General features: G+C 39.3%; 1 protein-coding gene across 6 annotated transcripts in view; it reads right to left on the bottom strand.

The window, feature by feature from the left end:
* Positions 1-25,808, bottom strand: part of Osbpl8 (oxysterol binding protein like 8) — a 132,645-nt gene that overhangs the window by 58,834 nt on the left and 48,003 nt on the right. For 2 of the 6 annotated variants that reach the window (XM_057757626.1, XM_057757627.1), the window contains exons 3-4: positions 19,330-19,366; positions 13,146-13,283 (exon numbers count right to left, since the gene is read on the bottom strand). In XM_057757626.1, coding sequence (XP_057613609.1) covers positions 13,146-13,283; positions 19,330-19,366 — 175 coding nt within the window. Of the gene's footprint in view, positions 1-13,145; positions 13,284-19,329; positions 19,367-25,808 lie in introns of those variants that run through there. The other 4 variants (XM_057757631.1, XM_057757629.1, XM_057757630.1 and 1 more) reach the window with 4 other exon arrangements.

The following is a 25,808-nucleotide window of genomic DNA, read 5'->3' as shown; positions in this document are numbered from 1 at the left end:
ACAACTGAATTCCTATGTAATGATATGCATTTTTTTCCTTAGCAAAGGCATTTCAAAATTATTGTGAAAGGAAATTTATGGCCAATCCCAAAAAGCTGCAGTTCTGTTGTCTGAGGGGGAGAGGATCTCCGTTTTCCTCATCCCCCATATCATAAAATGTAAATTACTAATAGTCACTGGAGACAATAAGAGAAGTATGATTAATTCATGTACTTGGTGCTTGCCCTTCAAGGAATAAAAAAGATATTATCACAAAAGGCATTATCCTCTAATAGTTAGGTAGTGTTTAAATTTAATGAGTCTCCATTTCCTTAAATATAAAATGCTAAGAGTATCATTATAGGATTATTATGTACAGTTTACCAAGGGTCCAGGTTGAAAATAACAAGGTGAAAATATTAGAATGTGTTCTCCCTACAATCAAGGGATGACAGAGGAAAGAAGTTTTTCTAAAGAACATAAACAAGTATGGGAATACATCTACAACACATATTTGACAGCTGAACTTGAGAGTAACGAACAGTCATGGCCGTGCAGAGGCACGAAAGCCAAGTCACATGCCAGTATTTATATCAAACAGTTCTTTTGTACAAAATTCACAGTAGCAAATTACGCTGGATCACGTGTCAAATGGGCTGACTAATATTTTTAAATATTCGTTAATAATGCTAGAAACATACAAGCCCGACATGCAAGCAATGCCTTCACTATCTCAAGGAGAATGTCTCATTTAGAAACCCAACACGCCATTATGAACTAGAATACACTAAAGCTATTTTTAGACACGACAGAACTCAAAATACAACTTTTCACGCATGTTTTTTTATTTTCTTTGCTTTTTAAAGATTTCTCTTAGTGCACCTCTTGTCAGTTCTGGTTCTACAGTAGAATCCAATGTATTGCATAGTATCCACTGTTCGGGATGAGTCCACTATCTCCCAAGTCTCCGTAACATCTCCAAACACATACTATTGCCTTTTTTTGTCAAGAGAATTGAGAAAATACTCATGCAAATAATTTTCTCTAGGACTTACTTCTGTCCCAGGACAGCAGGTTTGAAAGACTGTGCCAGCATATATACTGCGCATAAAGTAACAATAAACAAACAGTGTGTGACATATAAGAGATCACCAAATATAAAAGAGCTACTTTCACCAAAAAGTCCCTTGCCAGGGCATCATCTTTCTCAAAGAGAAGTGCTTGAATCAGCTTTGCCCAAGTTCTTCTCTGACCTTAAGCTTGTCCTAGAGTACACTAGAACTTTCTCTTTTCCTAGACCCACATTTGAATTAGCTGAGAATACTTCTAGCAGAACCAAGTGTCCTATTTTTCATTTATTCTTTTTTTTTTTTTTTTTTTTTTTTTTTTGGTTTTTCGAGACAGGGTTTCTCTGTGGCTTTAGAGCCTGTCCTGGAACTAGCTCTGTAGACCAGGCTGGTCTCGAACTCACAGAGATCCGCCTGCCTCTGCCTCCCTGGGATTAAAGGCGTGCGCCACCATCACCCAACTTTTCATTTATTCTTGATAGGATATTGTGAGCTACATGGTACAAAATACTTCTGCTGATTGTCCAGAACCAAATTGCAAGCAATGCTGAACCCCATGTTTTTCAAGACTCACTAATAACGATTCTACCCAATCTTTTCTCCGAGAACCTCTATGACCATAGCAAAATAACCGACAGAAGCAATTCAAAAGGAAAGGAGGATTTTGGTCCATGTTTGTTTCGGCTTGCCCCGTTGCTAAGGCTTGTAGTGAGACAGAACATCATGATGGCAGAAGTGTGTTGCAAAACCTGCTCACTTCACAGATGTCAGGAAGCCAAGGCAGACTAGAGAAAAGCCTACAGACAAGATATACCTTCTACTGGTCTGTTCAGAACTAGGGAATTATCATGGTTTAATCCATTGATGAACTGAGAGCCCTCAGGATCCAATTGCCTCTCAATAGCACCAATATCTGGGGATCATGCCTGAAAGACATGAACCTCTGGATTCATGTATGTTCAAACCATAACAAGACTCTTATTAAACTCAAAGAATTCAAAGATAAGCTATAACCCAGAGAGTATATAGGCTTATTCTCCTCTGGTAATATTGCCCCTTCTGAACAAATAAACTTCTGCTGGGAGAGGCTGCTTGTTCATTTCCCGGCTGCCCAGACTCCTGAAACAATCATACAAGAAACTATATTATTTGCAATACTGTTTGGTCAATAGCTTAAGCATATTTCTAGTTTTCTCTTATATCCTAAACTAACCCACCTCCATTAATCTGCATCATCACGTAGCTATGGCTTACCGGGTAAAGGTCTGTCCTGGCGTCTATCTCTGGCAAGGCTACATTGCATCTCCCTGACTCCGTCTTCTTTCTCCCATTATTCAGTTTAGTTTTCCTAGCTCTATTCTGCCTTGTGCGGGCCCAAAGAAACTTCTTTATTAACCAATGGTAATAAAATATATTCACAGCATACAGAGGGGAATCCCACATCAAACTTGTTAAATAGGAAGAAAGTATTTGGACTGAGTTCCTACAGAATGAGCTGTAAAACAACTTGCTTACAAGCGAATGCAAACTTAATTTGGTCTAAATATGCAACAGAAAGCCAGATCTAAGCCAAGACACTAAAGCTACTAAGCTTTCTTTCGCAAGTCACAGGCAACCAACTGATCAGGCCATGCTTACAGAAGAAAAAAAGCTATTCTGTACCCCACTTCTTCATTCTATCTATCAATATTCACTGCCCACATTGCAAAGAACTCTGAATCTCTTTATAATACCTAGTGCTGCCTGATATATGAGTTATCCTTGCTTGAATAAGCTATTAAATTTCTCTAAATATTTTCTTTGGACACTACTTAGTGCTTCCAAATAAATATTTTTCCCCTAAGACAGGGTTTTAATATGTATCCCTGGCTGTCCTGAAACTCACTCTGTAGACCAGACTGGCCTTGAATTCATAGAGATCCACCTGCCTCAGCCTCCCTCCCTAGTGCTGGGATTAAGGTGTGCACCACCACCAACCAGCCTAAATGTCTTAGGTATGCACACACGATAATACCATTAATATAAATACAAGGTGGGGTCTGTGGGCACCTGATGAGCAGGTGTGACTGCAAATGGGGATTAGAGGGTAAAGCTGAGGACGTCTACCTACTACAGTGATCCCGTCTCAATCTGCACTTCTATGTATATAAGTACTGATTTTATTATTCTGTAAAAGTCAAGTATATTTTATACTTTTACATGGAATAGTTCATAGTACAGAAAGATATTAATTTCCTTCTAACAAACATTGTCAAATGTTACCTAATGCACAGAAAATACAAATAGAAGCCACTATGGTGACCAGAATTTAAACCACATTTATTTGTGTGTGTGCATGCATGCACAACCATGGATGTGCAAGTAGGGAGGCACAATCACCCATGGCATACTTGTGGAAGTCAGAGGACAAGTCGCAAGAACTGGTCCTTTCCTTCCACACCATTCAGGGACCCCGGGGCAGTCAGACTGCCAGGCTTGGTTGAAGAAACTTTTACTCACTGAGCCATTCACTGATATATTACGACAATAATTTTATTATACACTTATTAAAATATACAGAAAATCTGGCTCTATATTCCGCAAAGAAGAAAGTGAAAATGACAGAAGCCAACTGAACTGAAGCCCTGTTGTGACTTGATAAAGCGTGTGTGTGTGTGTGTATATATATAAAGGAGAGTATACTCTCCCAGATTTTCCTAACAAAGAAAATTAAATTCCAATAGCAAGAACTAGCTTGTGTAGGTAGTATCTGATCATCCTTCAATACCTTAAGTTAAAAATACTTAAAGCATTTTTTCCAAGAAAAATATCCCTTATTATTCATATATTCATCTTCCTAGTTTGATACAGAAACAACTCAAAAGTCCTGGCAATGGTGAGCCAGACCACCTCCAGCTCTCGTCTCAGCAAAGGTGCTAAAACAAAGCTGGATTAGTCATTTTAATTTTCAGTAAGTATGTTCGTTATTTTAGTTTCCCTTGTGAAAGCAGTGTTAAACACAGATTCTGTACCATTTTACAAGAGGATTTTAGAAATACTCTATTCTTATTTTCTTAATTTGCCAAACATGATGCTGACTGTCATGATGCTAGGAAACGACTCCCTGAACACAAGGAAAGACAGATCAGAAACTACTCTCACCTCAGAGCGTCAGCGAGTGCGCCGGACTCAGACACTCGGACGGCGGCAGAGCCTGTAATTCATACTGTTTTTAACCCAACTACTTATGGCTGGCGGCCAGCGCAAGTGCTGGGATTGGGGGTGGGGAGAATAAAGATGGGGGAAGGAGAAAATCAGAGTCCTTTTCAGACAACACAATTTTCCTGAGCTATACTAGTCAAGAATATATTTGTGTGTTTATGGTCCAAGATAGGTTCAGATGTTCAAATGTCTTACCAAGAAAAGAAGAATTGCTTTGATTCATGGAAGAAAGTGACTTCTAGGTGTCTTTCTCTGTGAACCATTTTAATGAAGGCTCTCTTGTGTTTGTCATCTAAGATTATACCGCAACACCTAACACAGTCACCTGGGGAATATGATACAACCCTTTACAGTTGAAAGCTGCATCAGAGAAATCCTGTCTTTATGCTGATGTTTTCTATTAGCCCTTGATGTAGGCTCCTGTCATTTTTAATGCTGCCAGAACAAAGAGGGAATTGACTTTAGGTTTAAGAGAATTTACTATGGGACAACAGAAATGCAATACTCAGACGGTCTAAATTAACTTTAATGAAACAAGGATAATCACTGAACAAAGACTTTTGCTATAAAATAATTCAAATCTTTAACATTTAAGAATTAGTTTGAGCCAGGTATAATGGGTATGCACCTGTAATCCTAGCACTCTCAGGAAGGTGAGGCAGGAGGATTATAAATTCAAGTTAGGCTGAGATGTATGGGGAATCTGTGCCTCAAAAACAAAACAACAGCAAAGAAAAGTCAGAATGAAGTAGACTGGAGTTGACAGCCTGAGACAGCCTGTTCTCACACAGAGCAATCTCTCTACATGCTAGCTTAAAAATAACAACGCAGAAAACCTTAGCTGCCAAGCCCAGCACTTTGTAAAGCTCGATAACAAATCTTAAACATGATCCAGAGGGAATGAGCTTCCCCAAGAGATGAGCTATGAGTGAGTCCCATCCTCTCCGGTACTCCTGTTGTATAAAATAGACAAAGGGAGAAAACAAGCTTAGTTAGTCAACACGTCTGCCTTTCCCGACAAACAAACAGGTCATAATGAAACAAACCCTACCCTTTCTGAGCCTCTAATAGTTCTTAAACTCCCAGGAAGAAAGCTGATTTTAAAGTGTGTGTGTGTGTGTGTGTGTGTGTGTGTGTGTGCGCGTGCGCGCGGGGGGGGGGGGGGAGGCAGGGGTGCTGAAGAGATGCTCTGTGGTTAAAAGCACTAGTTGCTCTTCTAGAGGACCCGAGTTCAATCCCTAGATCTATCCGGTGGCTCACAACTGTCTGTAACTTCAGTTCCAGGGGATCTGATGTTGTCTTCTGGCCTCCACAATACCAGGCATGCACATACTGCATGGACATACACACCCAGACAAAACATCTATATACATAAATTTTACAAAAATTTTAATAGTAAGATAAGCAGATAAGAAAAGAATGTGGAAAATATGCAATTTTTGGAAGAAACTAAGGCATTGCTTAGACAGACAGCAAAGACCACCCTGACAAATGTGGGGTGAGCGAAGAGTCAGTCTCTCCTGCTAGTCCAAAGGAAAACAGGAAGAGCCCAGAAGATGGGATGAAACTGTGCTTCGTAAACCAATTGTTTTTAAGCAATTATGACCTCTCCTTTAAGTTGATATAATATACATGAAAGAGACACAGCTAGAAAAACAGAACAATGAAACTAAATGAATTTATTTAAAAGTGACTACTTATTAAGCATGTAACTGAAGGGATTTAACACCCTTTATAAATCTCCTTGTTGAATTTGAAGCTAAACTCTACTGAAATAACCATATAAAGGAGCAAGTTATAAAATCTCAAGCATACTGATAGGGATTGAAAATTAAGACAGCAGGATGATGTGATACGGTCTGATAACGCCAGAAAGGGTAGTGTGCGTCAGCATCTCAGCACTTGGGAGGGGCCTTTGTAGGTGTTCAAGGCCTTCCACCGTGTGGGGCCACCCTGGCCTACACGAGATGCTGTCTAATGAACACAGGAATGGATAAAGAAGCAAACTGTGTGGTAGAAAGGATCAGCAATTACAAGGGAGAACATTTTACCATGGGAAACCAAGAAAAAGCACATTCCAACTAAATAACAGTGAAAACCTTCTAGCAGGATTTAAGGAGAGAAATATCAGACAAAACTGGGAGAATAAAATTGGACATAATTAAAAGCCTTGAATAGCAGATAAAGAAGTTGCAACTTATGTTCTTAGTATGCTCAATTATTGCTTTCCATTTGCTGGTTCAAATGATGCTGTACCAGACAGACTTGGAGATCTTTATAAACACGTGTTACTATTCTTCACCCCAGAGATACAGAGTTGAGTAGACTCTGGCTAAGCACAGCTCCCAGGGGATCCGCAGACACAGCCCAATGCACGCCACAGCTCTTAGTAACAAAGCCGTTGTCTTTTCACTGATGGGACTGATACAAATGCAAGTCATCCAACCAACTTTCAATTACAGGGTTGAAGAATTGTAATTTTCTATTTTTATTCATGTTATTTTCTTGGAGACATACGTATAGGTCCCACGTATTCTTTGGCCATATGTACACATCTGTAGGAGCCTCTGTTTCAGCATAGCCTCACCTAATATTGACAATATTTTATTTAATTGTTTTCTAAAGAAAGACGAACCTGATATACTATAAGGCAAGGGCTGAAGAGAAGAACAGTAGTAGGAATACAGTTATATAACATTAGAGACCTGACCTAAGACAGTGATATTAAGAATAAAGGTTCCAAGAGAGAGATGAGCCAGGCATGGTGGCACACCTCCCAGAACTTGGGAAGCAAAGGATGAAGAATCAAGGGTATTCGGTGAGTTTGACGCTAGCGTAATTTATATGAGATCCTGTCTCAAAAATGCATGAAGGGGGTGAGGAGGAAGGGTGTGGGAGAGAATGAATATATCCTGACAATGTAAACTTGTAAAAGAGAAAGATCTCTTTAATATGAAAAAAAAAACTTGGAGGAAATTATAAATCTGTCCTCATTAAAATTAAAAACATCTGCTTTGTCAAGGAGACCATTACCATACTGATAAGGCATGCCAAGACGGGAAGAAAATATAATACAGAGTCCCCAAAAGAAGGTACAAATATATTTCATAGCTCTTAAAATTCTAATAATGTGAGAATCCAAATTTTTAAGTGGGCCAAATAAGAGGTACACAGTAGGCGTAAGAAAGAATGCTCAAAGTGAGTCAGCAAGGAAATACAAAGCCAAACAAACAACAAAACCCCACATGCAATTAATTCTACTACACAGCCAGTAGAATAACCAAAATGAGAAAGACTAAGCATGCAGAACAGTTCTGCTACCAGGAGGCTGGCAGGAGTATGGGGGTGATGAACTACTCTCAGAACAGTGTGGAGTCTGTAACTACATCTTTGTTTTAGCTATTCAAATAACATGAATATATAATAATGCTCAATTTCTCCATTTTATTAATAAAAAAAGAGCTTAAAAGTCTAAACCAAATTATCACCGCTGGAAGCAGACTACACACCACTAGCCAGTAATTAGACTCTTAGGTACTACCCAAAAGAAACGAAACAACCATCTCTCTACAAAGCATTGTGCACATATAATAGGATTGCTACCAAAAGACAACTACAATTATTAAAGTTCGGAAAATTTAAGTCTTAAAACATGTATCAACTAAACTGACCAAACCTTAAGCTAGCAAGCGCCAGTAAAATCCAGACTAAAATTCTTTCCCAGATTAAAGCTGCTTTATACACTGTGTAAAGTTGGTCAGGGAAAATCATTCCTCCCAACTGACCAAGTTCCTCATTTGTAAAAGGAGGAAATGATTTGTATACCATGCTCCTATAAGAACTATAAGAATTCTAAGAGCTAGCCTATGTGGAAGCACTGGGAGACATTTGTGTTAAGCATTAATCACTGTACTTTTATAACTAATTCTTCCCGCTCACAAGTGGAATTACTAGATGTGAGTATCTGACATATCATGGACTATCAGGGTTTGAAAATGCATTTATCTCTAGAGCAGATCACCTCATCACAGACTTAACGTCGTATTTCCTTGCTTTTATCGGGCTATTTGTTTCAGACAGGTTCTCAGACAGCTCAAGGCTTTGAACCCTGCACCCTCCTCCCTCTGACTCCCAAGAGCTACGATTACAGCCTGTACCACCATGGCCCAGTGCATAGTTATTTTAAGTTAAAAAAATAATATTAGGCATGGGCTTGGTCCACACTAGGAGAAATTCTTTTATTTGTTCATTGTTATTGTGTGTGAGTACATGATGTATTGGGGGACAGAATGCATGCAAAGGTAAGAGAATAAATTTATGGAATCAGTTCTCTTCTACCATGAATCTTGAGACTCAAAGTCAGGGAGTCAAATTGGCTCAGCAAGTACATTACCCACTGAGGCACTGAGCCTGCCAGCCCCACACTAAAGAGAAATTCTAAATAAGCCTCTCAAAGATGCTGAAGGGTAGCATAGTCTGAAATGTCTACCTTCATCCCAAGTAGAATTATTTTAGTCAAAATAGCTATGACAAGTTACTGTAATAATCAAATCAACTATCAGGAGTTATTATCCACCAGATTCTGCTGTAAGTTTTTATGGATATGATTTTATTTTAAAACTCAGAAAAATATGATGTGTTAAAAACTATTATTTTGATTTTTCATATGTGTGTGGGGAGATGTATATGCAGTGTCAAAGCCCCTTGGAGAAACCCAGAAGACCTTGAGTGAATCCTAGACAATTGGACATTCAGTTATTTACACTGTTGGGAGTTTGGTTTTGCTTTGTTTAAATCATGACTGCTCTGTCTGGTTCTTCCCTCTTGAAGAAAGTACCTAACTTTTTTTTTACAGGAACCCAAAGTTGAAAGGCTTTGAACTTTTAAAAATGATTCTGGATTTCTAAAGTGATTGGATTTTTAAAAGAGACTGGATGTTTAATGTGTTTGAATTCCTAAGTTCTGTGGAACTTTTAAAGTTATTATGTCTTATAGTGTGATATTAACATTCCATCTTTAGGATAAATGAGAAAGGAAAGGTTCTAATTGAAACGTGATGTGTTTGTGTGTCAAACTGACAAGGGGTCAGTTATACTGGCTAGGTTTACGTCAACTTGATACAAGCTAGAATCATCAGAGAGGAGGGAGCCTTTGAGAAAAAAAAAAAAAAACGCTTCCATTAGGTTCAGCTGAAAGGCATTTTCTTAATTAGTGATTGATAGGGGAGGACCCAGCCCATTATGGGTGGTGCCGTCATTGGGCTGGTGATCCTGGACATTTTAAGAAAGCAGACTGAGCCAGCCATGAGGAGCAAGCCAGTAAGCAGCTCCCATTCTGCATCAGTTCCTGCCTACTCCAGGTTCCTGTCCTGCATGAGTTCCTGCCCTCACTACTTTTGAAGATGAACTGTTATATACAGCTGTGAGCAAAATAAACCCTTTCTTCTCCAAGCTTCTTTTAGTCATGGCATTTTATCAAAGCAACAGTAACCATAACTAAGACAACAACCTTTTGGCAAAAAAGATTTATAGGTGGTTAAGAGCACTTGCTACGATTTCAGAGGACCTGACTTTAGTTACCAACACCCACACCAGGCAGTTGCTAATTGCCTGCAGCTCCAGGGCATCCAGATAATCTGCAGGTTCCCCACTCACATGCACATACCCCCACACACAAATAAATAAAACCAGTCTTAGAAGATTATAGAGAGACACCTGTAGGTACTGTTAGGTAAAAGTCTTAGAAGATTATAGAGAGACACCTGTAGGTACTGTTAGGTGAAAGGTCGATGGAGAACAGGATGTTTGTAGGCGCCAAGTACAGCATTTCTGTTTTATTCAACGAATAACTTGACACTTCATCCCCAACGCAATCTCCTGTCCCCACCAGTAGGATAACCAAAAATTATGAGAGTCCTCATGTATGGTGGAACATGCTGTAATACACCTCCCAATAAAACACTACTTTTCAAAAATGGTCAAAATTAATGTAATCAAATCTTGACACTTCTCCAAATTTACAAGAATTACAAAGGTAAAGGGACAAATTAAATAATCGACGAAGGAATCAAAGAGTCAACACTGTTTGGGACACTGGGTCAACTTACTGAAAAGTCAAAGGCACATGAGACAAAACAAACAAAGTCACCCTTCAGCACTGAAGATGTAATAGCATAATAGCCAAATAGTTTGATTTCAACAAGCCTCCTAAAAACCCAGGGCTGGGATGTAGCTCAGTGGTAGAAGTCTAACCTAGCATGCTGAAGGTGCTCGGTCCAATCTTCAATACGACATAAATTGGGCATGATGATACCTACATGTAATCCTGGCACTCATGAGGAGAAAGCGGAAGGATCATAAAATCAAGGTTGTCCTCCAAATCACACAGTTAGAAGCCTGCCTGAATTACACGGGACTCTAGGGAAAGGGGCTGAACAAGTCTGATCTCAAAAAGGAATTCATAAAGTCACACTAAAATCTGACCGTAGTGTAGTTATGAGAGATAGAGGTCTAAATGTAATTTTAAAAAGTACAGGGTAGCTAAATAATAGCTCCCTTTCCCCTTATCTACAGAGGAGTCTTATAATTAACAGTACTATTTTTTATGATTTGTTTATTATATATACAGTGTTGTGCCTGTAAGTATGCCTGCCTGCCAGAAAAAGGCACCAGATCTCATTAAAGATGGTTGTGAGCCACTATATGGTTGCTAGGAACTGAACTCAGAACCTCAGGAAGAGCAGCCAGTGCTCCTAACCTCTGAGCCATCTCTCCAGTCCCAACAGTACTAAGTCTTACTATATACAGACACACCTAATAATGTTTAGTTTATAAGTGAGTGCCATAAGGGACTAACAATAAGAAAAACAATAATTATAGCAATATGCTGTAGTAGAACCTATAGAGACATTCCCCTCTCATCCATGGCATGGGTGCTGCATCCAGCAGAATACCCTGAACAACAGGATGATTCACATTCCTGGAAGGACAGAGCAGGATCTTGGACAAGATTTCATCACAAGACTCAGAATTAAGTGCAACTTAAAACTGAGGAGTTTCTCATTTCTGGAATTTCCCATTTGACAATTTCAAACCATAATTACGAATAGATAACTGAAACCAAGCAAAATAAAAAGTGGAACAATAAATTCAAGTTAAGTCTTAAAAGCAAAAGCTCTTCCACTGCAGATATGGAGTGCCACGGGGAAACAGAATATGCAATCAAACTCTAGCTGAGTACCAGAACCCGCCATAAAGTAGGAAGTGCAATCCATGAGCTTGAGGGAGCCTCTGACACCCTCTTACAGGGTCTGCAGGCCAAAGCCAGTTTCATAATACTACAGTATCAGTCACCAAACTCTCTGCTGCCATGTACTCATGGAAAAGAATGTTTTCTTGATGAAAGTCAAAGCACTGAAAAAAACTATTAATCTTGAACCTTTTATACACATAGATTTCAATATTCTGTATAAAATGGGAAATGTATAAATCACTACCGTGTAGCATTTTAATACAAAATTCAAAGCAAACCAGTTTTAATTTAGAAGAATGCACAAAGTTCATAAACGCATTTTACAATTCCATTTGGCAGCCAATGTTTAAGAGTACTGTTCATCAAGTTTTGCTGGACTAAAAACAGAACAATGCCTGATTTGTTATGTGAATATAACAAATCTGTATGTCCAGATTTTATTCCTATACTTAAATTTATCATATTAAAACACATTGATTATACAGAAGCAAAAATAAAAACACAGGGCTCCCTTTTTATTAAGCTAGACATTAAAAAGACTTGTAAAACTACCAAGTAGTAAGGAAGGGGCATCATTTTTAATTAAAAAAAATTCATGATCCAGCATTTCCAGGTACTAAAATGAAGGAAATCAGTATTCAAGCAATTTTGCAATTCAATATTTCCTGAAGTCACAATAACCATGATATAGAATCAACCTACAGGCTCCTGAATAAATAAAATGTTATATATGTGTGCAATGTTCACGGAAAACTAAATCCTAGTAACAACATGAAGAGAACTGGAAGATACTACATTAGATAAAGTAAGCAGACACAAAACTCAAGTAACCAGAGGTATGGGAGCTAAAAGAATCAATAAGGTAGAAGCTAAAGGAACTGGTCTAACAGAAGTGAGTGTAAAATAGTGGTTATAGACAACTGGAAATGGAGAGGAATGAGGGCAGGTAGAGAAAGAATGGCTAACACTCACCAGCTTCTAGTGCGTAAAATTACTTCCCTGTCTCTGCAGACAGGTTATCACTGTATAGCCTGGCCCGGCCTTGAACTCACACTGCTCTTCCTCTGTACTCTGACTGTTAGGACCCTGTACTCCTGTGCCAGCAACAGGGGTGACGTTAAGTGTTCTATGACACAGCACAACAACTGTGGATGACCATGATCAATCATGTACTCAAAATAGTTTGTAGTGAGAATTTTGCAAATTCCCAACACAAAAGTACATGAAGTGATGTCAAGCACAATTTCATTAATATTAACATGTGTTTATTATTTTAATTCAATTAATAACAAACATTTTCTAATTCCATAGGGTTAATTGATATTATAGTAAATATCAACAAATGCAATTCACATAAACAGAACCTCTTGGAAATTTTCAATGTTTTATGGATGTAAGGAGGCCTTAAGACCAAAAAGTTAAAGAATTCCTGGCTTACAAGAATGAGACAACTAACAAAATGTGTTGTTGAATCTAAGCGAAGTCAAATAAGTAGAAAGGAAGGTGTACTTAGTCTGTTGCAAAGATCCAAGCAAAATAAACAACAACAGCAGCAAATCTGCACAAATCCAGGTGGAAATGGAGTGTGGACAACAACGAATGTCAGGCTTCGGCGGACAAACAGAACTCAAGCCTGAGGCTTCTTACCCTGGCTGTGAGGACTTGCGGGACTGAGAGAGGGCTGGTGCGGATCTTTAGTTGGTGTTGGGTAAGCCTCTTTCCCTTGGCGCTGACTCATCTTTCCTGGGGTCAAAAGCTGAGGTTCCTCACTGTTTGCTACAACAGCTCAAGAAAAGAAAAGAAAAGTAATTACCATTAAAGCCATGGGTTTTGTAGCGTAACTAATAATTTGAATAAAACTGAAATTCCTTTATGATTATATTAATCTTACCATTTTAGTAAGCTTGCACAATCATTTTGTTTTATGTTCAGATACTAAAAATCCAAGAGGAATAGACACGTAAGTCTCAGTTAAATAAACAAATTATAGACACTGTATATAGCCAACTGGTAGGGCCCCTATGGTTTACTGTGTATCTTTCACAGGGTAACATTAACTTTTCATCATCTGTCATTTCGGAGAAGAGACACAAATGATCAAAAGTGTAAGGGAAGATGTACAGAAGTATTGATGATCAGAAATTACAAATCAGTGGCTGGTGGAAACCAAACTGTACATTCAACTGAATTTCTACTCTGGTTTCTAATTTTTGATGGCAAATAGTAAGATCAGCACATAACAGGCAAGACTCACATTCATCCTAGGTTTCAAAGTCTATCTTCAAAAGGCCCCCTGATAGGGGCTGGAAAGATGGCTCAGCAGTTAGGAGCACTTGTTGCAAGTTCTACGCTTCCCGGAGTGTTAAAGTTCAAGATCTGCCTTAGCAACTTAGCGAGACTGTTTCAGTTAGTCTCCACAGCTCGGATATAGCAATGATGCTAGCCTGGAGGGGGTCTTGGGTTTCATTCCTAGCAAAAAGAAGAAAAGAAGAGGGGCAGGGGAGGAGCTCTCCTTACAATAAATCCATTGCCTCAAGAGCCAAAGGGTTGGCACCTTCGAATCTTTTCAACCTCCCCTTGGTTCCTGCAATAAGGGCCACCTCAGTTTTCCTTAAAAATGCCATCTTGCAATTTTCTGAGCCTGTTTTATTTCTTTTTAAGATTTATTATTTTTAATGTGTGTTGTATCTATGTGCATTTATGCCACAAGTGTGTGGATGCCTATGGAGGCCAGAATCGGGTGTCGGATCCCTCTAGAGCAGGGGTCCTCAACCTTCCTAATGCTGTGAACCTTTAATACAGTTCCTCATGTTGTGCTGACCTCAATCAGAACATTATTTGGTTGCTATTTCATAACTGCAATTTTTCTACTGTTATGAATCATAATGTAAATATCTGATATGCAACTCCGTGACAGGGTATTTAGACGACCAAAGAGGTCATGACCCACAGGCTGAGAACTGCTGCTCTAGAGCTAGGGTTACAGGTGGTTGTCAGCCAACAATGTGGACATTAGGACAGATCTCAGGACCTCTGGAAGAAAAGATCCCTTAACTGCTGAGCCATTTCTCTAGCCCTTGGGGCCTGTTTCTCATTCCTTCTATCAGGAATACTCTGGCCCAGATTTTTACTTATAGTTTCCTCTTGCTTGCTCTCTGTATTCAAATGTTATCTGTTTGGAAAAGTCTTTTGGTTTCTTCATGGTGCCTGCTAAAACAGGTTCTTGGTTTTAATAAAGCACAATTAATCGATCTCTACGTGTTAGTGTCCACCCATCTCAAGCTATTGTCTGTCATCATGATTTCCATGGTAGCCCGTATCACCATCTGAAATATTTAACTATTGCCTCTCTTCTCCTCCACTAGAACTTAAATTTCATGACACAAGATTCCTGTCTGCTTCATTTCCCTATGTTTAATCCTGATTTGCTTCCTGACACATTGAAGATACTGCTTTTCCTGTTACACTAAAGGTATGTGATAAAATTTTACTTAAAAGCCAATCAAACTAGCTTATTGTTATGAAGCTTCACCATCATAAAGTATGTATTTTGGTTCCTCGAGCTACTAAATCTGGTTTGTTTTGGTGATTAAAAAATAAACAGATTTGTAATTAGTAGTAGGAATGCACAAAAACTAAGTCATTTATACAACATGATCCCTTCATATGTGTAGTCCAGAAACATAACAGAGGAAGACAAGGCATTAGGACACCTGACCAGGCATACCAGACAAACAGAGTCCATCCTTCATTGCAGCACACACGAGCAATTTCCCATGAAAATTAAGGAAACAAATGAAAATACAAAACTTGAAAACTTTTTAAACAGAGTATTTATATAGATTTGGGGCAGGTAGTAATCCCTAGACAAAGATGTAATAACACTAATTAAAAGGGAATGAATAAATACTAGCACTACAACATTAAAATTAGGAATTCAGTCATTAGATAATCCCATAATGAAACTGAAAAAACACTGAGCAGGAGACTATATTGATAGCCATAAAGCTAACAAAGGTTGTGTCTAAAGTGTTTTCAATCTATAGCTCCTATATATCAATTAGAAAAGACCAACAGCATCACACAAAAATAGAAGGGAGAACTGAACAGCATTTCACAGAAAATGAAAATATCAGTAAGCACATGAAAATATTCCCTCTGCTTACTAATCAGGGAGATGGAAATCAGTTTCACAGTAGGATATTTTATAGTCGCCAGAACCAAAAAATTAACAAACTTGATAATATCAAATAAGGAAGACGGGATCATCAAGATCTCGGGCACTGCTGGAGTATGATACTGGCACTTTGGGGAATAACTTTGGGACTAGCACATACTTGATGAATGCAACACGATCTTATTCTTGTAATACCTAAAAAAACTCCCGTGTATTCTAAGAGACATGAGTAAGAATTTTCAAACAACACTGTTCAGAAAAAAAAAAGAAAGAAAGAAAAACCTTCAAAAAAACTTAAGTGCTCACCAGTTCCAAATAAAATGGAGTGGGGTGAGGAGCACTGGAGAAACAGCTCAGCGGATAAGAGCACTCATTGCTCTGCAGATAACCTGGGTTAGAATTCCCATACACACACATGACAACTCACAACCATCTGTAGTTCCAGTTCTTGGGGTACCAACACCCTCATCTGAACCTCTGCTGCCACCAGGTATACAGTCATGCATGCAGGCAGAGCACACATACTCATAAAATAAAGCAACACTAATAATTCTAAAATAGAAAAATTTAAATGAGTTGTCCAGTGTGTGGTGTGCACCGTTAACCCCATACATGGAGGGCAAAGGCAGTCCACACAGTACGACTGTCTCGTAAAAATAAAACAGCAAGATGGGCTAGTGACCTGAGGAACAAGCATAAGCTAGACAAGTATATGGCATCTATTTCTGGATCAAACAGCACAGATGAACCAGAGAAATACAACTACAAAATCAAGTTCTCAACATATTACATATACTATGATACAGTCCTTTAAAAAATAAGAGGGCACTTGGCTAGCATAAAAGAGGTGTCCTGGATTTAATCTCTCATATTAGAAAAGAAACAAGTAAGAAATTAAAAAAAAACAAACAAAACAAGCAAAACTTAGGAATACAGAGACCAGAGAGACGACTCGGTGGTAAAGGCACTTGCCACCAAACCTGATGACCCAAGTTCAGGACTCGCATAGTGAAACAAGAGAACTGACTCCCACAAGTTGTCCTCTGACCTCCAAAAGCAAACTGACCACACGAATGTTAACACACACACGCATGTATGCACACACACACAATTAATGCTAGATTTAAAATCTTAGAGATACATATGCAATTAAAATTAAATTAAAAACAATACTTTTTAAGTGAAAAATAAAAATAAGATAAACAAAATCGCTGTCATGCATGGGAAAGGCCACAAGGTAGAGAAAAGGAGTAGATTAAAGCATGCTTTAGTATCTAATGCACAGGTGTGTATCTTAAATAACTTTACTCATAGGGAACAATTCAGTTCACCTCTTCCCAACTCAATGGTCATGTGATTTTTGGAGACACGATTTCAACACAGAACCCACACTGTACAGAAGTCACACACTCCAGTCTGTCTGCCTCCTTCCATCTCACAGGAAACTGTTAGATGCTGGAATTACAAACCTGTGCCGTCATGCCCAGATCTCAAGCAATCTCTTCTTTCAGAGTGTTTCGCAGCAAGACAGAAAGCCCATTTTCCTATCTGTTCTGTCTCAACCCATTTACAAGCATTAACCATTTACAGACAAAGGAAGCTCTCATAACACAAATCATTCAATGTCCTATAGAAACTGCACAGTAAAGGAATACAGAAGCATAAGAAACATAATGACTTTGTTTTTGTGTGTAACCACTGACGCAACTGATATACATTTGCTAAATAACTCAAAAGCTATTTGCCATTGAAGTGTAGTTTCTGACAAGTGATTCACCGGCCAACGGTGACATTACAGTGCCACCTGCTGGTTCCACTTATAGTGCAAGTAGCCTACTTTGCAGCTCCTGTTACTTAACAGAAATCACAGCAGAATAACTAATATTATGGTTATTGTACAGGGTGTGAATCTATCACTTTCCTTAGTCCCTGAATTTAATTTAAAGACTTCAAGAATTTTCCAAGTTCTGATGTTTGTCCGTATGTTACATGGAAGCCAAGATAAGATGCCTAAGAAACCTGTATGTCAACCTAAACGTTTACGAGTCTTTCTCTTTGGAGATTTTGGTAGTAATAGGATACAGTACTCCGTAGAGGCTTTTTAGGATTTAAAAATATTTTTGGCAAAATAAAAAAAACTGGTTAAAAAGGATTTATGCTTTACTTTAAAATTCTCCACTACCTGATAATATTGCTACTTAATAGGCAACATATTTTAAACAGTAAGGCCTGTTGCAATTTTAAAAGTTAGTGCATTACTTTAAATTATCATCTTATTAAAAAGTTAAAGATATATTCTAACCAGTATTTGAGGAGAAAAGCAACTAACACAGATCAACGCTTATATATGGTCTACTTTTTACTAAAATATACTACTTGTGAAAAATAATGGGTTTCATTATGACATAATGTATGTAATCATACTCATGCCACCAACTACCTTCTCTCTAGAATGACAGCAGTGACAAAAATCTCATTGTGAAGAACTTCTGCCATTATCTTGCTCAGTCCCTTTCTTTGAACCCCAACGGACAGAGATGGCTCATGACAAAGAACTGACTACTAGACACACATACTAAAACTTCTAAATCACTTTCCTATGTTGTTATTCAATAAAACCAAATCCTCTGTGCAGTTTCTGATGGAACAACGCTTTAACGATTTTGCTAGACCTGAACTCAGGTGGCAGTGCCTTACTCTTGCTTTGTAGTTCAGCAACAGTCAACAGTGCATGACAGCAACTGTAGCTTCCTGGAGATTAAGCTTTTAGCTTTAGACTTTTCATTTATAAAATTAATATTTTATTAGCTATCTAGGAAGTTCTTTTCAGTTCAGTGTTGTTTTCTTTAATGTAGCGACTGCTCCTGTCACTGTTGAGATGGACTGAACAACCCCAAAGGGCCATGATTTATTTGTTGTGCTTATTCAAAAGCTACCACAATGTGCAACCCTATTCAGAAAACAAAAACAAAACCAGCAAAATTTGTTCCAGTAAACATTACCCATTACGTTTTAATGGGTAATCTTCTAGACTTGCAAGATAAAACGTATTTTCAAAAAACAAAAACATCACAGTCAAATTATGTTAAAATTCTACAAACTAAAACACCATTTCTTGGTTTGATGAGGCAGTGAAGTCCTTCTATGATCTCTTCATGTGATGACTGAGCAAGGGTCGAGTGAGAAGAAAGTCCTAAATAATGAATAATCCATCCTCTAGAGCAGTGGTTCTCACCTTCCTAAAGCCACGACCCTTTAAGACAGTTCTTCATGTTGTGGTGACCCCCCCCAAGCATAAAATTATTTCACTGCTACTTTAAAACTGTAATTTTGCTATTGTTATGAATCATAATGTAAACATCTGTGTTTTCTGATGTCTTAGGTGACCCTGTGAAAGGAAGGAGTGGGACCCACAGATAACCGAGCAGGAGTTACAGGAGGTGGTGGACTCATCCTCCGGAAGAGCAGCAAGCTCTCGGCTCTAGGTAGACACCAGTACAGGCTCTGTGCGAGGCTCTCGTGTAGACGGTGACAGATGAACAGTGGGCACTGAGCATTTCTCCAATCAAAACTTGGAAAGTATCTGTTGTTTACAAGTAACACCAAAACATTATCATGTCCCCAAAGCATGGCAACCCAACTTTAGCTACTTACTTGATGGCCCAAGGACATCTTTGCTATCACCAAGAAGCTTTTAATGCAGAGGAATTGAGCAGCAAACAAACACAATCCAAACCACGAAGAAGCAAACACCGGACGGAAGCAGCAGTGAGACAAAAGGACAAGAGGAACAGCGTTAGTCTGTGAGTAGGCAGCGCATGCACATTAGTGTCAATAATCATAATTTATAAGACATTTTCTTCTCTATACCAAAAGAACCTTGGCGGAGACAATACCAAATTTTTGTTTTAACTTGAGAAGTGAGGGTAGGAAGAAAAAACGGAATCACCAAAGTGCGTTGCTTTGCGATGACTCAAGTCAAAAGTTCCTTTAGATTCCAATTCAAGGTAGGGATTAGGAGCCGTAAAGCTTCTTCAGAAACCTAAAAGCAAGCCGGGCGGTGGTGGCACACGCCTTTAATCCCAGCACTTGGGAGGCAGAGGCAGGCGGATCTCTGTGAGTTCGAGACCAGCCTGGTCTACAGAGCTAGTTCCAGGACAGGCTCCAAAACCACAGAGAAACCCTGTCTTGAAAAACCAAAAAAAAAAAAAAAAAAAGAAAAAAAAAAGAAAAGAAACCTAAGAGCACTGAGCACTCCTTTTCCATCTGAAGCTTTAAACTACCTACCATCCACCCTCTACTGAGCATGCACTATGCATGCCACCAGAGCTCTTTACAGAGACTTAGTCTTACACAGAGAGAACCTTACTTCACGCTTTTGTATGATGAGCATGGTGCAAATGGTTTCTACAAAGACGACAACAACAGATCATTGTTTAACCAAATGGCAAAAAAAAAAAAAAGAGGAAATTATTGTCAGATAAATCACCCAAGGTTGAGTTTTAAGTCAAGAAATAATTTTCTTAGGACTTGCTAAAGACAAGCATACCTGGAGCCACTAATCCTTTAGGAAGTTCAGACATTCCATACCTCCGGGCCCTAACCCAGCCTCACCGAGGACTCTAGGCTGGCCTCAATCCCACAGTGCTGCTCCTGCAACCTCCTATGTTCTGCCATACCAAGCAGAAGATTCAGTTCTTTAATGAAGAAGCTAAAATTAACATCAACGGGGGGGGAAAAACCCTGCAGATCTCTACCCAGAAACTCTTTTAACCTCCACTATCAGTCAGGACTCCCTTATTGGGCACACAGCTCTCAGCTATCCTCAAATTCACAAACCACTGATTGACTACATTGTTCCGGACACAGTGAAGGAACTGTAGCTGGCTGTGACCACACAAGGTGAACTGCTTGCTTCAGGCGTCTGTCATCTCCTTGGAGAACTCCTACCTGCCACTTTCCTAAAGTGACAGCCGTTGAGCAATTCTGAATATCATGTTCTGTGCCTACTTTTCTTCAGACGTTAACCCATGCATATTCTTCTACGGATGGATTTCAGTTTCACAGAATAAAGCTTGGCTGACAATGGACTCATGGTGGTCGGGTCCTTATGATTAAAGTCCTTGTGAGGCAGGGCTGGAGAGATGGCTCAGCTGCTCTTCCAGAGGACCAAGCTCACAATCGCCTGTGACTCTGGCTCCAGAGAATTCACTCCTGGCCTCTGCAGGCACCGCACTCACACATGCACACACCCACAAAAAAGGTTCACACATAAACACATAATTTAAATCAAAAAATCGTAAAAGTTAGAAAAGCAAAAGTATCTGTGAAGACAATCTAAAATGGCGCCCAGTGGTCCTTACTCCCTGGTGAAGACTCCCTTCTCTCCCACAGTGTGCAGAACTACTGTATTTCCTTTTGTTGCTTTTGCTTTGGGGCAGGAGGAGGTGTAGGCTTGGTTTGAACACAGTGCCCAGGCTATTCTGAAGCCCTTGATCTGCCCGCCTCCGCGCCCGGTCTGTAAAGCACGCACTAGCTCACTACTCATAAAGGGAGAACTGCAAAAGGACAGCGGCCTCTTCTGAGACCAGGTCGTGCTCACCGTACTCTCACAGGCCAGTCTCCAGGGCGGCCCTCCAGAAGGCGGCCTTGCAGAGAGGCCCACAGGCAAGCACTGACGTGAGGCACTAGGTCAGGTTGAAGAGGCTCTCTCCTCTCCAGCCAATCAATGGAGTTAACGATACAATTCCCTCCTAATCCTCACTGTGACCAGCTGCTCCTGGATTCCTGAGTCATAGAGTTTGAAATAAATGCTCATTTAACACAACTTGACTCTAGGATCACTTACGAGACAATAAATTGTAAATAAATAACAGTGGAAAACTGCAAGAAAGCAGGAAGCCGACAGAGACAATTCTAGCCAGCTTTAAACACGCTTCAGAGACACCTATGTTTAAAAATCTTCTTGCAATGATAAATTTAGAGAAAACCTACATTTACTTGTCTTAAAACAAACCTCCTCAAAAAAAAAATCTAAAACTAAAACAAAGAAAATCAAATACAGTAGTTTGTCTACTTGAGGAGAGAAGGAGATTGTTCATCAGGGAATAAGGACCAGGGGGTGCCATTTAGGATTATCACAAATACTTTTGCCTTTTTAATTTCTTGGACTTTATTATTATTATTTTCCCTAGAATAATCAGTAAATTCACAAAGGAAAACTGTAGCTTTAACCACACAAAAAGCAGGAGAGCAGGAATGTGTGTGCACATGTACCTACACCAAAAAAAAAAAAATTACAAACCTCTATATTTGAAGGTTTTAGGAGAATAAAGGGTTAACGCACAGCTTTTTTTTTTTTTTATGTTCTTCAATCCTGTTGGCTCACAGCCTGGGCTGACTTTTATGCAGTTTCTATTCCTTACCTGTTCATGTTCAAAAACTAATTTTCAGCATAGACAGTAACTTTAGGTATTGTTCCCAAAATTGCATTAAAATACCAACATTACACCTTTCAGCATGCATGTGCCATTTGTGCCTTATCCCGTTCATTGGATTTAATCATAACTTGTTCAGTTTGACACAGTGAATGATGACCTGAAATAATACTGCCAATACACCCAGTAAATAGTTATAGTAACAGCTATAGGCATAACATTTTAGCACTAAAGGATACTAGCAGTAAATGATATAGACAAAAATCCTGTCCTGGGCTGGGGTTTGTACCTCAGTGGTACAGTATGTGCCTAGTTCTGGGCCCTGGGTTTGACCCACACATCACCAATATCAGAATTCTGTCAGAGTAGTATTAAGGTTTAGTGGAGAAAAGGTAGAAGACCATAATAAACATTATATAGTTTAAAAATAAAAGGAGAAGATAAGCATAGAATAGGGCATACTGAGCATCATGGGAAAGCAGCTCTGGGCTTCAGACAGGTAGCCTAAGAACACCCTACTAAAGTGTTCAAGTAGGATATGGAGAACTGTCATAAAGAATGCCACAGGGAACAAAATGTAAATGCAAGGACTGGGGTGTAAGCCAGTGTCAACGGCCTGGGAGTTAGTGTGAATCAGAAGCTAGACTGCATCAGGAAAGAGAACTAACATTGAAGTCAATGAGGCAAAACGATGCCACACTACGAAGTCTTTGCACAGCCTTATTCAGGTTTTGGTTGTGTCCTGAATGGGATTAGGGGAGCAATAAAGGGTTTTGAGAAAGGGACTGGCAAGGTCTGATTATATGTTAGCAGCATTATTCCAACTTGCTCTTTTGAAAATACTCTAAAAACAAGAGTGTAAATGGAGTTTACTGAAACAGTCTGGGACAACACAGCAGCAGCAGTGCAGGTGATGAAAGGTTATTCAGGGCTGAACACAGTTTGAAAGAACAGACCGAGTGGGAGGCAAGAGCGACGCAATCAAGATGATTTCAAGTGGTGTGTGCACTGAGCACCTGCATGATAGAAAAGGTCCAGGCTGGTACAAGAGGCACAAATGACGATAGGCATGAGTTAGGTTCATGACCTGAATACCTCAGTCACTGATGACTGATAATTGTTGTAGTATAAAGGAACAGCCACTAGAAAACCAACTTATAATGGAAAACAAACCTAAGACTCAAGTGAAAGCACTCCAAAACCAAAGCTGAAACACGGAGGCTTCAAAAACACTTCCCTGGAAGATCTGACATCCCATAATGTCAGTAAGCCATCCTTCCCACGCCACCTGAGCATCATGCCAACGGGAAGCGGGCACAAGCAAGTGAACATTCTTACACTTTTGGGATACAGCACCATGTTGTGTGACACAGAAAGACTGAGAAATAACTAAAGTACTCCGATACAAGCATCTTGTACTTTTTTTTATAAACTAGTCACTCTTTGGCTTTAGTTAGAGCACTAAAATACCACTCACATCTCACAGAATCCAGAAACTTCTGAGAGTGAAAAACCATTAAGTCAGATTGAAATATTTTCTTTTTATTCAATAAATATATCCAAACTCATTTCAGTAATTTGTTACAGAAATAAATTTTCTAATTTGACTGAAATACTGATATGACTGGAAATTTTCATTTAAAGGATTTGTGGGCACTTTCATTAAAACAATATTTATAAGAATTCTTTAAATCATTACTCTATGAGTCTCAGAAAACAATGAAAACTGTGATCTAACTGTATTGTATATCTAAATGCGTGGCACCTAGTCTGTAAGTATTCCACCTTTAAGAAACACAAAGGACAAAGCAGAAGTTTATCACCATGCCCTTCAACCTAAGAACTCCTCAGTCTCAGCCACACCAAGACAACAGCCATCCCGTGGTACAAAGATGATTCCATAGACTACAGTTTTATCCTGTAGCTCTGCACAGTCCTTTCTTCCCTGTACATGCACCAGCTTGACGGAAGCCATCTGGTGAGCGTAGGGAAGGTGCAGAAAGCTTATCCAGCAAGGACACAGCTGGTGGCACCTCTTCCCCCAGTACAGTTAGCTGATCAATCATTCTCTGAAGCAATCCTGCTGCAGGCGGCTCCTAGAACCCACATTTGGAAGGATTACACAATACATCTCAGGGTTCTATTCAGTGTTATCTTTGGCTCCGAGAAGAAGAAACTTCAGGAAAGAATATATGATGCAGCTGGGAGCCACTTGTTCTTAGAACACAAGTCATCACTCTGTACTTAACTTGAATTTCTCATATTCCTCTAATCTGCAAAAATGTGCACATTTTATACTTGAGTTTTACATCAAAGATCTTTTTTTTTTTTTGATTTTCGAGACAGGGTTTCTCCGTAGCTTTTGGTTCCTGTCCTGGAACTAGCTCTTGTAGACCAGGCTGGCCTCGAACTCACTGAGATCCGCCTGCCTCTGCCTCCCGAGTGCTGGGATTAAAGGCGTGCGCCACCACCGCCCGGCTACATCAAAAATCTTAAAGCATCTTTTTTTCAGTGAACTTGAGCTTATCACTAATGGCTAGAGACTATGCCTTGGTCCATTAGGTACTTATTCCATTTTTACCACACTTAATATAAGAAAAACACATACAAACTAAAGAAAGATACACTAAAACATCAACAGTTTTATTTATTATGTTTTCTGTGTTTAATTAAATAAAAAGTAAGAAGTGGAAATAAAATTTTAGATTGGTCTAGCTTCACTTGCTGTGTTATATAATGGCAATGCACAAAGTGCAGTAGAAAACACCACTTCCAACTTGAAATCATAGAAAAACACAGAACTGCTAGCATCTTAAACACAGGGTCATACATTACTCACTGTCTCTTCAACTGCAGCAACTTCTGAATATGACATGATCTACAAAAAGAAAACAAATTTTCTCAGGAGCAATTTAATCTCAAATAGCTGAGGTCTGAAAGTAGAGAGCACCCAGCGTTTACGAAGGACTTAGGTGGGGGAACAGTACCCTATAAGGAAATATTTAAAGGAGGGCAGGAGTACCTTCACACTAGCAATAAACCCTTCACTTTGTTCTTTTAGATCCTGTGGTTTCAGGAAATTGCAATCCGTCAAGCTATTAAGTTCTCTGGAATGTTCTGGAGGGAACTTCATTTTTATTTTTCTGGGTATTTATTACATTCTATCAACTTTTTCACTGTGAAGGGCTTTATTGGAATTTCCTGCTGTCTTACTGCACTGTGTCCTCAGGTAACTGGCAAGTCTGCTCTGCAGGTGGAGCTCGCCTCTCTACACTTCTACCCATGCATTTGGACACGGCTAGGAACTAACTTCTAGTTCTAAAATTCTACTAAGAAAGGGAGGTTTTTAGGCTTATTTCTGGAAGCATTTTTTTCCCTGTGGAAAAATAAAGCTTACGAGCTCTCTCTCTGAAACCAGTTCCTATACCCATTTATCCATCTTCTTCCTTCACCTACTCAGGCAGACCCCCCAGCCCCAGTCCTATTCAAGTCATTAGGCTCGGATTATTCCTCTCTTCTACAATGTTCTAGCTCACATCCAGTCTCTAATTTCCCAATAGTACATCCTGCCATTTAAACATTTCCCCCCTTTCAAAAGCTGGACCCACAATGACTCTCATGCACTCATTCATTTACCGTGATAGACACTGGAATTCCAAAAGGGATAACGCATGCCTCCTACCACCAAGACTGACC

The sequence above is a fragment of the Chionomys nivalis genome, chromosome 25 (genome assembly GCF_950005125.1).
Source record: "Chionomys nivalis chromosome 25, mChiNiv1.1, whole genome shotgun sequence".
NCBI lineage: Eukaryota > Metazoa > Chordata > Mammalia > Rodentia > Cricetidae > Chionomys > Chionomys nivalis.
The sequence above is the reverse complement of the archived record's forward strand: the minus strand, read 5'-3'. Positions and strand labels throughout refer to the sequence as shown.